The 19,377-nt window shown below is 31.2% G+C and overlaps 1 protein-coding gene across 1 annotated transcript in view; it reads right to left on the reverse strand.

Moving 5' to 3' along the window:
- Positions 1 to 1,273: 1,273 nt before the first annotated feature.
- Positions 1,274 to 19,377, reverse strand: part of LOC114332329 (citron Rho-interacting kinase) — a 199,066-nt gene continuing 180,962 nt past the window's right edge. The window contains exons 16-19 of the mRNA XM_050648479.1: positions 18,944 to 19,117; positions 17,513 to 17,712; positions 11,651 to 11,904; positions 1,274 to 5,873 (exon numbers count right to left, since the gene is read on the reverse strand). Of these exons, the coding sequence (XP_050504436.1) occupies positions 5,348 to 5,873; positions 11,651 to 11,904; positions 17,513 to 17,712; positions 18,944 to 19,117 (1,154 nt within the window). The 3' untranslated portion in view covers positions 1,274 to 5,347. The remainder of the gene's footprint in view (positions 5,874 to 11,650; positions 11,905 to 17,512; positions 17,713 to 18,943; positions 19,118 to 19,377) is intronic.

Raw genomic sequence — 19,377 nt, forward strand, 5'->3', positions numbered from 1 at the left:
ATAGAAACCTACCATGCCAAAACAATAAAATTATAAAATTAATCTTATCTGAATTTTCTAATTATAAATACATCTATACAGATGGTTCGAAAACATGTAATAGTGTAGGTAGTGCTTATTATGTTTCTAATATAAAAAGTGGTAATTCTTTTAGACTACCTAAATGTACATCTATCTTCACTGCCGAACTTTATGCTATTGAAAGAGCCCTAACTTACGCGGTTGAACAGAACTTTGGAGACACGGTTATACTATCAGATTCTTTATCTGCTCTTGAGGCAATATCACAACCAATAACCAAAAAACACAACAATGAGTTGTTATGCCATATTAGAAAGACAATCGCTCGATTTAAAAATAAGAGTAGTGACTTGGTCTTTATCTGGGTAAAAGGACATGCTGGAATCAAAGAAAATGAGATAGTGGATGAAATGGCAAAGAATTCGGCAACTTTAAATGAAATAGTAGATTTAACAATCTCCAGCGATTACATTCCAGAATTGCATAAAAAATTAAGAAAGAAATGGGAAACTATTTGGCTTAAGTTTGTACAAACTTCGAGGAATCCATACACTTACATATACCCACAACTTCCGCAAAATATCCCACACATATTTGATTATCACGTTACTCGGTTTTATTCCACATCCCTAAGTCGCTTAAGATTAAACCATGGCAATTTTCCTGCACATTTAGCTAAAATAGGAATGCGTATCAACTCTCTCTGTTCATGTGATAACTACTCTACTGCAGATTTAAATCATATAATCTTTAATTGTGAACTTAATAAAAACCATACGAAAGCACTAATTGCTAGACTTCAGGAGCGGAATGTAAGTTTACCGCTGAATATTTCACATCTACTAAGCTTCAATACCAAAACTATTAATGATATTATCATACAATTTCTTAAAGATTCTAAAATAAAAATTTAATATGACATCTTCAATCTTCAATTTTCAAATATCTGTGGCAAAAAGTTCATCTAATGCCATCCCCTCTTTGTGAACACACACACACATAGGCGGGCCTGTAAAACATTTTATACTGAAAAAAATACATAATTTCACTGAATCTCAAAATTTACGTTTTGCATCTCTGTAGGCTAGCCAAAATCACATTTTGAAAATCATGATGAAAATCTGTGCTATTACTCTTCGAATATGTAACATAAATAAACGGGTGTTTGACTTGTGGTATATGCGCATTGATGCAACTTACAATTAATCTGTTTTTGTTTTGTTTGTAGTTTTTTACTATTTTTTGTTTTTTATTGTATTTTTTATTTTGTATAAGCTTTGTCCACAAATTGTTAACTAGCGGTTTCCAACCTTTTTTAGCTTGAGGCACACTAACTGAAAAACTGGTTCAGTCAAGGCACACTTAAGTAAATTATCTCTATAATAATAGTGAGTATAATCAAATTTCGCGGCACCCCTACAGGGACTTCAGGGCACACCAGTGTGCCCGGCACACTGGTTGGGAACCTCTGATACAGTGTTGGGAACGTGTGGTGTCAGCGAATATAAAATAATACGTACGTCAATAATTATCTGGCCTAACTATGACATGGCGCCTCTAATGAATTTTCCCTAACCTTCAAGAGTCTGCTGTCAAAATTTCATGTCATTCGGATTACCAATTACCCAGTTACAGTGCTTGAAGTGACAAAACTTTGTGATGTTTATGAACAATAAACTCAAAGCAATTTTGTATGTTGATTTATCACTGTTATTTATCACGGTCCAAACTGAGCAATGGCTCAAAAAGTGTTACCGATTGTCTGTTCCATCGATTGCAACCATTAAACGATGGTTGACTAAATTCAAACACTGCACTGTTGTACTGAAACCAACTTGCTGAGCACTTTGGAAGACCAATTGATGCAGTTGTTCCCGAAAACATCTAAAAATGCTGAAAATTATTATGGAAAACAGCAAAGGGAAGTTGCAAGAGTAGACAACACATAAGTTATCAAAAGTTTTGACTATTATACATGAAAATTTGAAGATAAGAAAGTTGTTTTTCAAATGGGTGCCGCATTTTTCACACCAGATCCAAACAAACAACGAATTAATGAATGTGGGCGCTGTTTGTACATGTTTAATCGGAAAAAAATCGGAGATTTTGCATCGGTATGTCACAATAGATGGAACATGGATTCTTCAATTCACTCTGGAATCAAATAGACAGTCATTTGAGTGGACTGCACCAGAAGAAAGCCGCCCAAAGACGCAAACAAACAGCCGGAAAGGTTATGACATAATTTGGGACCCGCAGACTATTTGAATCATGGAGAAACAATCACTACTATATCCGTTTGTAGACCGAAATCGCAAAGAAAAGCTCTCATTTGTGTAAGAAAAAATTGTTGTTTCACCAAGACAATGCACCGCGTCACAAGTGGATGAAAACGACTGTAAAAATGCACACATTGTGCTTTGAATTGCTTCCGTACAGTGGCGTAGCGTAGTGGGGGCGGAACTTTTTATGGGCGGCAAAATTTAACAATAAATGATAAAAATATTTTGTAAATATTTGAACCATTTTATATTTTTATCGCAACTACAAATTCGGACCGATTGAAAGGAGCACGGAATCTTTAAAATCAAAAGGAGAGACAAGACGGCTTACTAAGAAATGGTTTTGCCATACATTGACTAACGGCGAAAAAGTTTTACGAACTTGGATGGCTTATTCTCCATCTAAAGCATGATTATTTTGCTTTTGTTGTCGTTTATTTGATAACGTAAATACACCGGACGGATCTAAATTTTGCTCATCTGATGGATTTAATACTTGGTGGAAATTAAATCCTAAGGTTTCAAGTCACGAATCAAGTGCACTACACATCCAAAATTATTGCAAATGGAAGGAGTTGGAGAGCAGACTTCAAAAAGGACAGACTACTGACAAAAAAGAGCAAGACATAGAGGCAAAAGAAATAAAGAAATGGCTGGAAATTCTTATCAGAATGTTTGATATTATAAGATTCCTTGCCAAACAAAATTTGGCTACGCGTGGACATATAGAAAACGACACCAGTACCAATGGAGGGAACTTTTTAGAATTAGTTAATTTAATTGCAAAATACGATCCTGTACTTCGTGAACATATTGTAAGTTCTAAAATGTGTGGCAAAATTTTAATCACTTATATGTCACCACAAATACAAAACGAATTTATTGCCATTTTGGGAAATAATGTTCGCCAACATATCATCGGGCAAATAAAAAATAAGGCTAATTATTATTCAATAATTATATTCGACAGCACTCCAGATCTTTCTCATAAGGATCAAACGACTCACGTATTAAGATACGTAGTAATTGAAAATCAGGAAGTAAAAGTAATGGAATCTTTTATAGATTTTATTGAAACTAAAGACAAAACTGCTGAAGGAATTTCAAAGATGATTTTGGACAAGATTCAAGCTGATGGCCTAGATATAAGCAACTGTAGAGGGCATGCATATGATAATGCTGCTGTTATGGCTGGAAAGTATTCAGGAGTTCAGCAAAGGATTTAAGAAATAAATCTTAAAGCTGAATTCGTACCTTGCTCAAATCATTCGTTAAACATAGCGTAGGCTTAGGGACACACAAACCTAACTACATTTCAGGTAAGGGCGAACTTCTTATGATAATATCATAGGAAGTTCGCCCTTACCCGAATTAGGTTTGTGTGTCCCTAAGCCGACGATAGTTTGTTTACACGCTGCCTCAGTTGAGGTGGATTCAGTAAATTTTTTCGGCACTTTAGAACGTTGCTATTCTTTTTTCCTCATCGGCACATCGTTGGGAAGTTATGATAGCAGCTACAGGCAAAAGCTTCTTAAAAAGGGTTCAAGACACGCGGTGGAGTGCAAGAGGCGATGCCGTAAATGTGACATGGCATCATTACAAAGGCATTCTCGTCACTTTGGAAAAACTGACAGAGGCATGTGAAAGCTTAAACACTAGGACAGATGCAGGTGCTTTACTAGTTTCGATACAGTCATTTTCATTTCTTTGTTTTTTGGGCCTGTGGCAACCGGTGCTACATGAAGTGAATGATGCACAAAAATATTTACAAACAAGGGGACTTGACATAAAATTGTGCGCTCAGAAAGTAAATGCTTTGCAGATAATATTGACAGGATAAAAAATAAAACGTGATTGTAAAACTTAGATAAACTTTTTTATTTAAAATCTAATCTGTATAATGCAAAATAATGATGACTGTTCTCGCCGAAAAGTTCTTTATAATTAATGTATGTAATGTATAGTATACATTAAATTAAAATACCTAAATAAGAGGGCGGCAAAATTGTCCTCCGCCCCGGGCAGCCGACACTCACGCTACGCCACTGCTTCCGCACCCACCGTATAGTCCAGATCTGGCCCCCAGCGATTACCACCTTTTCTTTGATCTAAAAAATGCCCCGTGGCAAGAGATATATCTCCAATGAGGAAGCAATCGCCGAAACTGAACCTAATTTGAAGGCAAAGTTAATCGTTTTACAAGGAAGGCATCTAAAAATTAGAAAAGCGTTAGAATGATTGTATCATTACTAAAAGAGATAATTTTGATGAACAAAGAATAATTTTTGAAAATAAATGTTGTTTTACTAGTAGGACCAGGACTTATTGACCAACGTAATACATACTGCTTAAAGTAATATTAAAAAATAATAGTCAATATGTTGGGTTGTATTGTGCATTTTTTTTTAAAATCTTTTTTTTTTAATAATCAACATGCCTATTGAATCCGAAACATCCCCAGAAATAAAAATATATTCATCCTACCTACATATATCTTCAAATTTATGACAAGATAGGAATGAAAATATGGATATTAATATCCATGTGAATAAAAAACTGTTTTGAGATGACAGTAAAGATTGGAATTAGAAGGCAGTATAAATAATTTTAAATGCATTATAAGGCAACCACAACAGATACAGAGACCAATAAAAATGACATCATCCGAAAATAGAATTGGCAATAATAGACCATATCAGAAGGACAAACAATGAAAAGTCCTAAACATTTTTCTTTATGATTATTAAAATTGACTAAAGACGAATATTGATGAACAGTTATATCAAAAGGAGAAAACGCAAATTGTACATTGAATCGTACAGAACTACAGAATCGTACAGAATCTGAACTATTAATTACTTAGGTATGTTAAAGTTATGTGAAAATAAATCCCAATCTACAAAATCTATAAAATAAATTGTGATATTCGTATCGAATTTTTGGCAAACAGTACGGAGTTATTGGCTCCGTGCTAAAATAAATCAAAGGAACTAAATATAATTAAGCTAGCGTTGGAAAAATTCTCAGTGAGCATTGGAACAACGTTACAAATCAGTTTCTGAAAACCTAACCCTCTTGAGCTTATCTTCCACGCTCTCGTTATCACTCAAATTTCCATCCAAACTTTGTACAATCGAACTACTAAAAGTAAACCTATCTTCAGAGTTATCAGAATTGTCAATTTCCAAAGAACTGTCGTCCAAAGGAATAAACTTACTACCATTTAAAAACCTAACTTCATTGTTGACACCTATGAATATACCCTGTTTATTTGAACCTAAATACTTAAATTTATCCAATTCAACTCGAACAATGTCTGGTTTTTCGTCGTTGTTGCAAGTTTCTTCTGATATTTTCAGGATTCCTACAGCTGAAAATTGACATACATACAAATAGGATTTGCTGAAATGAAATGCTAAAGGTAAGTGATCCGATTTCAGTTCATTTTGTCTAGTTGATCTGCCATATTCGTCGACGAATACTGAAAATTCATTGAAAGATAGTAGATATTCTTTGGGATTTTTGCAGACTTGAATGATAGCCAAAGGAAAGGAGCCCATCTTGTAACAACTGAAATAAAAAAAAACTTATTAAAATTAAATTTAAGTTAAATTACCTCTTGAAAATCAATATTTTTTTAAGTTAAATATTGTATTTATATGGGATTAAGCCAAAATTGATTGTAATGATTATTTCATTCATAGGAGATTCTGACCAATAGAAAGCTACAGAAATCTAAATTAAATCGATAATTTTTGATAATTTCCCGTCGTCAAGTATATTACGTCAGATGCACTTCGTTGCTACGAAAAAATACATTCAGTGACATTAATGACAATTAATGTTTTAAAAATTATAAAAGTGATGACTTTCAACCGTAAAATATTTATAATAACTGTGTGTTTAATTATTGTACTAACTTGCACTTACATAAATAAATTACAATAAAATTTTGGTTTTGAACAGTTTTATTCATGAAATAATCGCTACAAATTGCACTCGATCTGTAAAATTAATATAGAATTTTTGCCCTCGTGACACTTTTGATATAATTTCACTCGCCTTCGGCTCGTGAAATTAAAACTGTCGAAGTGTCACTAGGGAAAATTTCAATAATTTTAGAGCTCTTGTGCAATTACTACTGAAAATTACATTTTTAACTAATGTTACAATAATTAATGTATCATCCTTAATTTGTCGTAAACATTAATTTTTATTATTTGTAAGTGTTCTAGCTTTCTTAATGTTGTTCTGAAGCTATTTCCTTGTGGCATTTTTATGATTTTTTATATTTATCTCCATTATTGGCTAATATATTTATACGCCAGTCAATGGGAGCAATAATAGGATATTACCTCCGAATTCTATCCTACTGCATGGATTTTAATGAAATTTTGGGAATAGCCTCTACTTATCTCCTAATTCAAAGTCTGCCCTATGCTGATGTGTGCTTTTATCTTGGGGGTGGTTTCCACCCCATCTCAGGGGTGGAAAATTTTTTGGTAAGATAACCACGGAATTTGCTAGAGAACCTAATTCTAAGCAAAAACTGTTCTATAATTTTTTTTTTTTTTGAAAACTCAATACTTTTTGAGTTATTCGTGGATGAAAATTGGTCATTTTCGTTGAAACAACACTTTTTCGAACGATTTTTTTTCCAATACCTTAAAAAATATGCATCTAACTAAAAAAACTGTATAAAACATTTTTGTAGGTTATAAAAAAACAAAGACACGCTTGCCTTCATAAATCTTCTAAATATAATACAAAAAGAGATATGGTAGGTGAAAAAGTTTGTTTTTTTGCTACATGCTCAAATTGGTGTATTCAACTTGAAATAACAGAGAAACGGTAGATTTTATGTGTATAATGCTACCAATACTTTTTGTAGTGCTTAAAAAGACCTTTAAAACGAGCAATATTAAAGGTAAATTGCATTTAAACTAAGCAAGATATCTTGCAAACAAAATTGATAACTAATGTATTTTAAGAAAAAATGAGAAGTAATTTTAACCCCCATCCACCAGAATATTAATGCATCATTTTCCGTCTACAATACCTTTTATTATAGTATTATTTCTATGTTCAAAAAGTTGGACGAGTTTAAAATGAATGGTTTTTGAACAAAATAAGATCAAATTATACAGAGCATTTTTAATTTTTCTTAAAAATCTTCCTTTTTCTCCATGTAACTTGAAAATGATAACAGATACAGTAATGAAAAAAAAAAAAAAGAAATTTTTGTATAAAAAAACTCTACATTTTTGTATCCTAACTTTTTTTTGTATCTGTTATCATTTTCGAGTTACATGGAGAAAAAGGAAGATTTTTAAGGAGATTTAAAAATGCGCTCTATAATTTGATCTTATTTTTTTCAAAAATCCTTTATTTTAAACCAGTCCAACTTTTTGAACATAGAAATAACACTGTAATAAAAAGTATTTTAGAAGGAAAACGATGTATTTAAATTCTGATGGATGAGGGGTTAAAAATATACTTCCCATTTTTTCTTAAAATACATTCGTCATCAATTTTTTTGCAGCATATCTCGCTTAGTTTGAATGTACATAATAGACATTTAATACCGCTAATTTTAAAGGCCTTTTCAAGCACTACCAAAGTTATTAGTACCATTATACAGCTAAAATCAAGCGTGTCTCTGTTATTTCAAGTTGAAAACACCGATTTGAGCATGCACCAAAAAACAAGCTCTTCTCACCTACCATACCCCTTTTTTTTATTATAACTAGAAGATTTCTAAAGGAACGAATCTCTTTGTTATTTTATAAGCTACAAAAATATTTTCTACAGTTTTTTTTGTTAGATGCATAGTTTTTAAGTTATTCGCAAAAATCTGTCCGAAAGGGTATCATTTTTCAATGAAAATGGCCAATTTTCAACCACGAATAACTCAAAAAGTATTGAGTTTTCAAAAAATAATTATGGAACAGTTTTTGCTTAGAATTAAATTCTATAGCCTCTTCCGCGTCTATTTTATCCAAAAAAAATTTCACCCCCGAGAATGGGGTGAGAACCACCCCCACGATAAAAGCGCACATCGGCATAGGGTAGACTTTGTTTCTTGAGCTATTCCCTACTTACTGTGAAAATATCAAGTAAATCGATGTAGTAGGATGGAATTCGGAGCCAAATACCCTCATTGACTGCCCTATTATGGAGGATTTCGAAACTAATATCATTTCTAAACAAAATTTAAAACCCACATTATGGTGGAGATAAAATGTAGATGATGTGTTTTCAATATGGCCTCATAGATCAGAATTGTTGGATACATTCCTGAATATTATAAACGATTACGAAGAGACAATAAAATTTACAATGGAAAAGGAATACAATAACACCCTGCCTTTCCTCGATGTTTTAGTCTCAAAGAAGGATACTGGATATGAGACTCAAGTGTATAGCAAACCAACACACACCAACAGATATCTCAATTACAAATCAAATCACAACATCAACGTTAAAAAGGAATCATTAAATCCTTATATGATAGAGCCAAAATTACTTGTTCTAACGAAAATTCATTTTTAGAATTAGAAGAAAAACAATTGTTAACATATGTTTTATTAAAAAATGATTATCCTTTATCGTTTATAAATAAGGAATTGTCAAGATTGGATCGAATGGAACAGAACAACTTAGAACGGGATCCTACAACATTCACAAGAAATAATACGAGGAAAATATAAATACCATATACAGTGCTAGTCAAAAGTCCGTACCCCCCCCCTCTTATCTTTTGAACGGTTTTACCTATAATAGTGAAATTTGGATGGAGGAAATTAACTGACGTAAGCTTCTTAACTAGTTATGACAGGTGACGTAATAGTGACAGATGACGTTACAGAGCCACTGTGACCGATACTTTTAAATGGGACCTTATGGCAAGTGATACCTCGTTTGAAAGGTATTCAAAATACCTACTCAGCCATACTAATTTTTTTGTGTTTTAGTTGATTTTGATTTTGGTGAATAAATTAAATAAATATAATATTGTAGCTTCGCATTTAATTAATAAAAATTCAAATGTACGCCGATGGTTTTTTTGTCAAAAAAGTTGACGTTTTTCGATTCTCTAGTAGTTTTTACGTCAACGTCAACCTTTTTGACAAGTAATCATAGGCGGAATTTTGAATTAATTAAATGAAACTACAATTTTATATTTATTTCATTAATTCGTCAAAATTAGCTTAAACTTACAACAATATTAGTATGACTGAATAGGTATTTTCAATACCTTTCAAACGAGGTGTCACTTGCCATAAGGTCCCATTTAAAATTATCTGTCACAGTGGCGCTGTAAAGTCATCTGTCACTATTACGTCACCTGTCATGACTAGTTAAGAAGCTTACGTCCGTTTATTTCCTATCTCCAAATTTCACTATTATAGGTATAACCGTTCAAAAGATACGAGGGGGGGTACGGACTTTTGACTAGCACTGTATAAAAGGACTATCCGAGAAACTTTTTTTTTCTTGAAAAATGGCTTTGGCGGAGCCAATTAGCCAGACTTGTTTGTGATTGATTGCAGATTCATAGTCATAAATTTCTCATTTCATAACGTAAGTACTACAATATTATTTTTTTGATACAACATAAAATATTATTATATTATATTTTTTTTATTATATATTTTAATTTGTGGTAATCACTTTTTTTACTTCTATAATTTTTTTTGTTATTTTTTACTAGTTTTTTTATTTTTCTTTTCTTTTTTTGTTTCTATTTTTTTATTTATTTATTTTTTTATTATTTTATTATATATGTTCTTTTTTATATATTATTTTTTCTTTTTAATTTTTTCAAACCAAATTAACAAATTATTCCTAGTTTACAACATGTATTTACATAATTTAACATGTTTATAAATGAGATGAAGAATTTCCATATCATTTGTAAATATTAAAGTATTAAGGTTTATTGGGAAACAACATTTTAAATTTCTTAACTCCTTATAGAGGTCGTTTATGTTATTTATCTGTAAATGGCATTCTAATATGACATGTGTTAGATTTTTAAACATGAGAAACTTAAAACAATAGGAAATAAATTCAACATTTCAACAACATTCAAAACTATTCATCAAGACCATTAAACGTTAGAATAAGTGAACGTCAGTCTTATATTAAAAATAGAGAATTTGATAGATCTCAAATATGTCAACACGCAGGGGATAATGAACATAGAGTTCAGTGGAGAGATTCAATTATAGTCCTGAAAGAATCAGATAGTAAAAAGAGAAAAATCAAAGAAGCTGCTCTAATTATGCTAAATGAAACCAATTGTGTCACAAATTCCTCGGTAGAATGCAGTAGGATGTGGTTACACATACTGAAAGAGGAAGTCAATAGAAAGAAAATACCACGATTAGTAATTCAATAACATATCGAATTAGTACATATTTTATATTTTAGTATTACTTATACATATATCTATGTATTATTAATATTATTTATAATTTAAACATATTAAAGTCAGAATTTGGTATTAGTTTTTGAAAGTAAATTAAATGTAAGACCAAATACTTCCGATGACGGGATAGTATCACGAGGTTTTTTCCTGGTTTTCCATCGTGATTTACTATGGAATCTCTAACGCGAGAATTTTACTGTCATCGTTGCATTTGGTTGTCTTTTTAAACACAGATCACATGTTATGATTTTTTTGTGACTGATATTCTTGAGTTGGGGTTGATTTCATGTAATCGAATGAACTATCTTTCAGTAAAGTCGTCCCAGGAACGCAACTCATGAATATTGGCAACATTATTTTAAAGTCTTTTACTTTAAAATGTATAATAGATGTCTGAATTGCCTATATAAATGAGTCAGATTAAATAAATTATTAGAAGAATATTTTACTTAGCAACAACATTTTTGTTTAATTTAGAATTTTGTATTTTGACAACGACACCCGATTTGGGCGTCGAAACGTCAATAAATTTTTTTTATTTATTTAATTGTGGCTTATTTCCCATATAAATAGTTAATCATATAACATTTTGACCTAAAACTTTTCAGAAAACTTCTTTGTACTCTATACTTTAACACAAACGTAATTAAACAGCTAAATTTCAAATTTTCTCACTCAACTTTTGCGATTTAACTTTGCAATTTGCGAATGTGCACCTTTTACTTTAAAATATTTATCGGCAACCGAACAAAGTTGTAGTGAGTTAAACGCAGAAAAAATTATTTTTTTTTAATTTTAGGGTAAAATTGCATTTTTGACAATGTTCCCCTACTTAAAATTCAAAGTAAACTTCATTTTCGTTTTCAATCAATAATCTAGATCTACTAAACAAACAAAAAATAAATCGTATTACCTTTGAGCTTGTTTCAGTTTAGCATCCGAAGCATCCAGAAATTCCTCGGCCTGAAAAGTTTCCAGATCAATTTCGAAGAACTTATCAGCTCCTACTATTAAACTAGTTTCTGTGAATAAGGCGCATCCTGTTGGTTCTGCGGTATCCAGTCTTTTTATGGGAACAAATTCAGATGTGTCTGAGTCCATTCCGAGAATCAATAAGTGCCTTTCATTCGCCACACAAATTTTAAGATGTTTGGAAAAATGTGACACCTAAAAATATTACATAAATTTTAGAAAAGCTATTCTTAAAAAATTTTCTTATCTATGACATTTTTTTTATAAAATTAACTGGGAAATTATAAAACCATGAAAATGTATGATTTTTATTATACGTACAGCCAATACATAAGAGGGAATGCCAGATTTATGGGCCAATTAGATTCCTATACTCTGACAATTTTTTCAAGACGGTGATTCATTGTCACACTTCATTGAAATTAAATGACGAGTGACAATGAATCAGTCTTGTAAAAAAGAGTATAGTGTAGTATACAAAATTAGAACATTCCCAGAAAATAATTATAATAACTGGGGATTATCAAAATGGATTCAGACCAAATAGAGCCACTGCAGACAATATATTCATACCAAGAACGATTCAAGAAAATGCTTATGGATACGACATACAACTTTGTAATATGTGTATATAGACTTTAAACAAGCTTTTGATAGTGCGAAAAGAAACAAAATGCTGGAAGACATTCGTAATCTAGGTATACCTAACAAATATTTATTATCCTCATAAAAATGACGTGGCGGGAAAAATAGCCGCAGTTAAAGCAGGTGGAGAACTGAATCCCCTATTTGACATCAATGTGGGAGCGAGACAGGGAGGGGCACTATCAACCATGCTGTTCAACCTAGTTCTTGAGGCCGTCATCAGAAAAAGCAATGTAACCGGCCATATAAATACCAAATCAGTATAAACTATTGCATATGCAGACGATGGAGCTATCATTAGTTATTCCAACGGCTCTTGAAGCATCCAAGTAAATTGATCCTGAAGCACGAAAAAGAGGCACTAAAATAAGCGAAACAAAAACAAAGTACATGAACGTCAAAAGAACAACTGATCATGAAAATAACATCACAATATCATCACGTGATATTCACAATATCATCACGCCATCAATCACGTGAGGCTAGAAAGGGGGGAGGGGTCCAGAAAAAATCTGGAAATGTCACAATACATGTAATATAGGGGGTTTTAAATATCACGATGTATCACCAAGGGGCGGGGGGTTAAAAAATGCCAAAAAAACATCACGTGATTAATGGACGGCCCCATATACAACTATACCATCGAACGTGTGAATGCATTCACATCTGGGCACAGAAATCATTCGAAAAGGATTCCGAGTGAATGTATTAAAACGTCACAAGAAAATACCTTCAAAAACAAAATGAACATAGAGTTTCTTACAACGTCTATTCAGTTGCAATGACAATTTATTTTTTATGAAATAAGTACAATAAAGCTTTTTGATGATAATAAAAATTACACATCAAAAATCTGGATATAATACATATTCATAATCGTTATTTGCACTATTAATATTATTAAGGTGAATTGGCGTACTGTCTTTTGAATGATATTTAATATTCATTAATGTTTTTGAGTAGCACAATTTTTATAGGAACAGCTGTTAATGGAGATGTTAGGTAGCCATTACTAAACATATTAAACATCATATTAAAAGTTTAATATTTTAAAGGGTTTTCGCCCTAATTTTATTTATTTTTATTTATTTATTTATTGTTTATACATATGACCTGGCCTCTAGTGACTAATCCAGGTCGTTTTTTCCTGATGGGATTACAGATATTTTTATATTTTTACATTTTTTACTAAATTACTAAATCTATTTTTACAATTTATTAATTAATTTGCCATAATCTATTAATTTTATGTTTTAAATTTCTTACAATTTTTAATTTTTTTGTTTAACTTATTTTTCAATTTCTTTTATATTTTTTGACCTTTAATAATTTATAATTTACTATATTTATTAATATATTTTACTAGCAGCCTCTACCCAGAACGTGAAGTGTAGCTCTTCATCCCTAGGCGGAGCCTACTAGTATTTTCTTTTTCTATAAATCTAAAAACTATAACATAATTAAAATTAATATTAAATTTCAACAAATATACATTTAACAAATTTAAATAAACAATATACATTTGTTAAAATATTTTTGGTACCATCAACTCCCTTCTAAGTTATAAAGACAGTCCTAATGTAATTAATTTTAATATGTTGTATATCGATAATTATTCCTCTTCTGTGAGGCATTTATAACTTATACGATTTGAAGATGGCATGTGCCATGCCGAAAATAGGCAGCTAATTTTAATAAATAATTTTACATACTATTTAGTCCTGTCGCCAGAGGGGTACAACGGCCTCCTTAATTCAGATGGACTTACCTAAGTTTTTTTATGTATTTTGACCCGTAGAACACGAATTTTTTTGGGTAATAGTTGATCCGGATGTCGATAAGATTGTTATATACAAAGAACTTGAGGAATCACATAACAGCGATTTTTCGCAAAAAAAAACATTTTTTTGTATTTTTTGGGTCATTCTAAGCAAAAAATGTTTTTACAAGTTTTTTTCGCAGGATGCATAGTTTTCGACATAAACGCGGTTAAACTTTCAAAAAATCGAAAAATTGCAATTTTTGAACCCGAATAACTTTTGATTTAAAAATAAAATAGCAATTCTGCTTACCGCATTTGAATGTTCAAGTCAAATTCTATCGGTTTTGATTATTTTCATTGCTAAAAATTAATTTTTTTATTGTTAAACAAAGCTATACATAAAGCTATGAAAAAATAATTCAAAAAAATACATTAATGTACTCAAAATTGTTTGTAAATAAATAGCACTTTTTAAGCTTATAAATAATTACAATAAGTCCGTGGAAATTAGATCAAATCAAATAACAATACAAAATATGGAAAGCTGATTAAAAAACACAACTTCAAAAAATTAATAAAAGTCCTACCACCTTTGGGGGCTGAGATGGAATTTTTTTTTAAATCACTGTTACGTTAATTAACAACATTAAGAGCTGAAATTAACCAATTTTTTATAAGCAAATTCAAATTTTTCAACAAAATTTTTAGCTGGAAAAAATATTACAAATTGTTTAAACAGTAGTGTTATAAACAAAGAGTATTTTGCGTTCCGAGTAAAAAATAGTGGGCGTAGCCGAATGAGAATGAATTCGCGCGCTCGTACACTAATAGCCGGTATATGTGAAATTTGTTAATCATTTTAAGCAAGATGAGAGCCTATAACTTAAATAGTAGAACCTAAAAGAAAACATATGAACACTGTGTCATCACTTTTTAGTGGCACATGCGTCGACAGTGGCGCATCAAAATTTTCACTTATGGACGCGATAAATAAATTAAAAGGTACCCTCCTTCACTAACAGAATTCAATTTTTTTCATTTTTTAAGTTCTATGTGATTAACAAGAAGATTCGTAATACGTAATAACGTAATTTTAACCCACCACCCCCCTTCCTCCTTCCAGCACCATCAAAAACTTCATTTTTTTAATTTCAAAAAAATTCACACTCACAATTGAGGCCTTTACAAAACATGATGATTTTTTATGGAACCGTAAATTAAGTGTACGTAACCTCAAATTAATTTTTTTTTCGGAAATAAACGTAAAATTTTTTTTGGGATGGCTGCAGGTCTAATTTTTTTTAATCTTGTGCATTTTATCAAACACTATATTCCTAATTTTTATCAGCTTTTCCGTAAGGTTCGCCACCTTCAAAAATCCGAAAAACTGTTTTTAGATGGTTTTTGGGGATTTTCCCTATTTTATAGACTTATTAAAAAAAGCTACCCACCTGAATCTTAGCAGTTTGAACATTTAATTTAAGCGAAAAGCAATGTTTATTTATCAAATTAACATTTTTTTTCTGTTTTCTGACAGCAGTAAAATGTATTTCGAAATAAATGAATTATATACATTCTTTGTCTCAATTAATTTAATTAAAAAAAATTTGGCCACCCTGTAAATAATTACGTTAATGTTTATATTAGTGAATAGAGAATTGAATTACCTTTCAAATGAGCTATCACACGACCCCTATTCCTATTTAAAAAAATCATCGATCGCGTCATTACGCCCAGATGGATGACGTCACTAGTATGATATATACGCCAAAAATTATAATTTAAAAATAAAAATCGAGCTGATTCGTAATATATCTTTAGAGTCTCTCATTCTTGAGAAAATGAATTTATTCCAACTCAAACGTCCTCACTGTACCTATAACTTCAGAGGCTTATATCTTAGAACTATGATATTTGGAGCTACGCGCCCATGAAGTCTTTTGTTCTACATATCAAGGACTATCAGAATCCAAAGTTTCAGAGCATTTGACAGAGAGCCATTTCCCATAAGGTTTCTGCGGGGTCCTTTCTGAGAATGTTCATTTGTTGCTTTACCAGAGTCGCAGACTTTACAAGTATCCGATCGGGAGTACCAAATCCTAAGTTAAAATCTTTAAAACAAATATTTTCCTGTACATTGCTTTTGACACAATATTCTCCAGTTTCCTCTTGACACAGTACGCTTCGTATAACTCGAACATCTTATTTATTGATAAGGTGGGTGATAAATACAGCCGAGAAGGGTTCTTATTACGAGAATAGTGGGACATTTCTGCTGGGAAAGACTTAATATGTTCATGAATAATCATTTTGGTTTCTGCTGGTATTGCTTTTGGCCGATTGTGATGACAACCTCTTTCGTCCTTTTTTGCAGTTGATTTATCAGCTGTTATTTGATTTCGAATTAAATCAAATTTTTTTCGACCAATGTCAAGCATAGATAAAACTGCGTCTTTACAAACTTTCCGAGATTCTCCATTTATTTAAAAAAAAATATTCGTAAGAATTTGTGCGAACAGCATGTAAAGTGTTCCTCTTTACTCCAATAGGTTTCATCAAACTAAACAAGTACAGATTTTTCTCGTCATTTTGTAATAAATAGTAGTGGTTAAATAGTAAGCTCTATCTTCATCCGTAAAACGTGAATCACATTTTGGTCGACATTTTTCTTTATACAACAGCTTACCTACACTTGACTTTTTAGCTGGCTGCACCTGACCTTTATAGTTTATATATGATTTTCCAGCAGCCTTATTATTCTTTTTTTCATTTTTCATCTCTCACAACAAAATAATTGCACCAAAAACAAACACAACGGCATATAATAACACCTGATAAACAACTAATGCTTGATTTACCGCGCAAAATAGGCAGATTTTCTTCTGCATATTCTGCAAAAAGGCGTTAACTGCTCTGTTGACACCTTCTTGCAGATACGTCGAGAGTTAACACCTTTATGCACTTCAGGTCCTTTGATAATGGGATATTAACTCCTTTTTAATATACATTTTTAGGGCTATTAATGCCATCTTTTGACAAAAGACTTTACTAATTAATATAAATGGATGTTAACACCTTTTTGCATTTGATAAGATCAAATTTACAAAAATGTAAGTTAACACCTTCTTGCAGTAATAGCTTCAATTGTTCCACTAAAAAAATGATGAATCCCTTGATGGTATATTTTTGTAATACAGTTGAACCCGCTTATTAGAATACCGGTTATAGGAATATCCCGGTTTAAGGAATAGAAATTTGAGGCCCGAAACGGTTTTATTAGCCACTAATGATTATAACTACACTGCTAATTTCAAACAATGAACAACGTTCTAAAACAATAATTGATAAACAAGATCTTTTATTTAAATGCATGCCATTAAATCAACCATAACTCACCTGCAAAATGTGAAAGCCGCTTAAATTTAATACATCAACCTCTACAAATTTTAATTTTGGTTTTGTAGACTGAGAATAACATTGGGTTAGATTGATCATATGATTCAAATCACAACGTATTACACTTCGATTTTCGTTAACAGTCATTAAAACCTTATTTGTAGTGGACATTATGCATATTTGATGAACACTTTTCAGGCCTAAAAAAAAATAAATATTAATACGCAAAATATCTATTTATATTCATTTATACAGGGTGTAACAAAAATACAGGTCATAAATTAAACCACATATTCTGGGACCAAAAATAGTTCGTTTTGGACCTAACTTACCTTAGTACAAATATGCACACAAAAAAGTTATAGCCCTTTGAAGTTACAAAATGAAAATCGATTTTTTCCAATATATCGAAAACTATTAGAAATTTTTTAACGAAAATGGACATGTGGCATTCTTATGGCAGGAACATCTTAAAAATAAATTCTAGTGAAATTTGTGCACCCCATAAAAATTTCATGGGGGTTTTGTTACCTTAAACCCCCCCAAACTTTTATGTACGTTCCAATTAAATTATTATTGTGGTACCAGTAGTTAAACAGAATGTTTTCAAAACTTTTTTGCCTCTTAGTATTTTTTCGATAAATCAGCTTTAATCGAGATGCGGCTTCTTTTTTAATTTGTTTACATAAGAATTTTATCGCGGTTTTGTGCCTTTAAACCCCCCAAATGTTTGTGAACGTTCCAATTAAACTATTATTGCGGTACCATTAATTAAGCACATTCTTTTTAAAACTTTTTTGCCTCTTAGTATTTTTCCAATAAGGCACCTTTTATCGAGATGTGACTTCTTTTCTAATATGGTACAATATACCTCAAATCTATAAATAAATTTTCATATTATTACCGGGTCTCTACAATCGTATCTACGTAACAGTATAGAGGTCCGGACAAATAATCCCGGACAGAAAGTCCCCACAAATTATCCCTGTTTGAGTCCACCTTTAACCTTCGGATGACCAAGGGGGGTAAATTTTGACCCCAATGTATGTTTTTATTTGATAAATTCAGAAATATTTTCAATTTTAAACTTATTATTTTTTTATTTGACTTTAATATCATTCTAGATACTCTCATATTTTGTAATAAAAAAAATTCCTTATATTTTACCAAGAAAAAAATAATATTTTCTGAATTTGGGGTCAAAGACGAACTCCCTTGACCATCCATGTTCCAATTTTATATTAAGTAAAATACCGTCTAAATTAGTGTATATTTTAAAATTTCTTTAGTTCTATGTTCAGAATGATGATTCCTGTTTTCGTTTAGTCGTAATTAAAATATGTTTTACTAATGTTTATTTATCATTTATTTTTATTGATATGAAAAGTCATTAAAGTTAGAGAAAACAAGCAGAACCCAAATAAAACTTACCTGCAATATATAGAAGGGTGTTATCATAATAAGAATAGAGACCACTTGATGTTCCTAGTACTTTAATATTTTCTGTTAATTCTACAATGCACGAAACTTCTACATCTTCCGGCATTATCAATAGCCTATCACATTTCGGCTTGTCTAGATCATCGTAGTATATTTTTTGTAAAGCTAAAACATTCAATTTTATTATAATAAACTTGAGTGACTAGAAATTGGACCGCTTTGAACTTTTGACTTGAACTATATTTATTTCTGAAACTAATTACTTCCACCAAAAAAGAGATATACTTTTTGAAATATAATTTAATAGGCTTTAATATGCGTATAAATTTGTCATGGATTCTTCTTAAGGTTCCATCGTCTATCAAAGGTTGGCTATCAACATGGTGATTCTTATTTTACCCACACAGCTCTAAATACACTGCGGT

The sequence above is a fragment of the Diabrotica virgifera genome, chromosome 4 (assembly GCF_917563875.1).
Source record: "Diabrotica virgifera virgifera chromosome 4, PGI_DIABVI_V3a".
NCBI lineage: Eukaryota > Metazoa > Arthropoda > Insecta > Coleoptera > Chrysomelidae > Diabrotica > Diabrotica virgifera.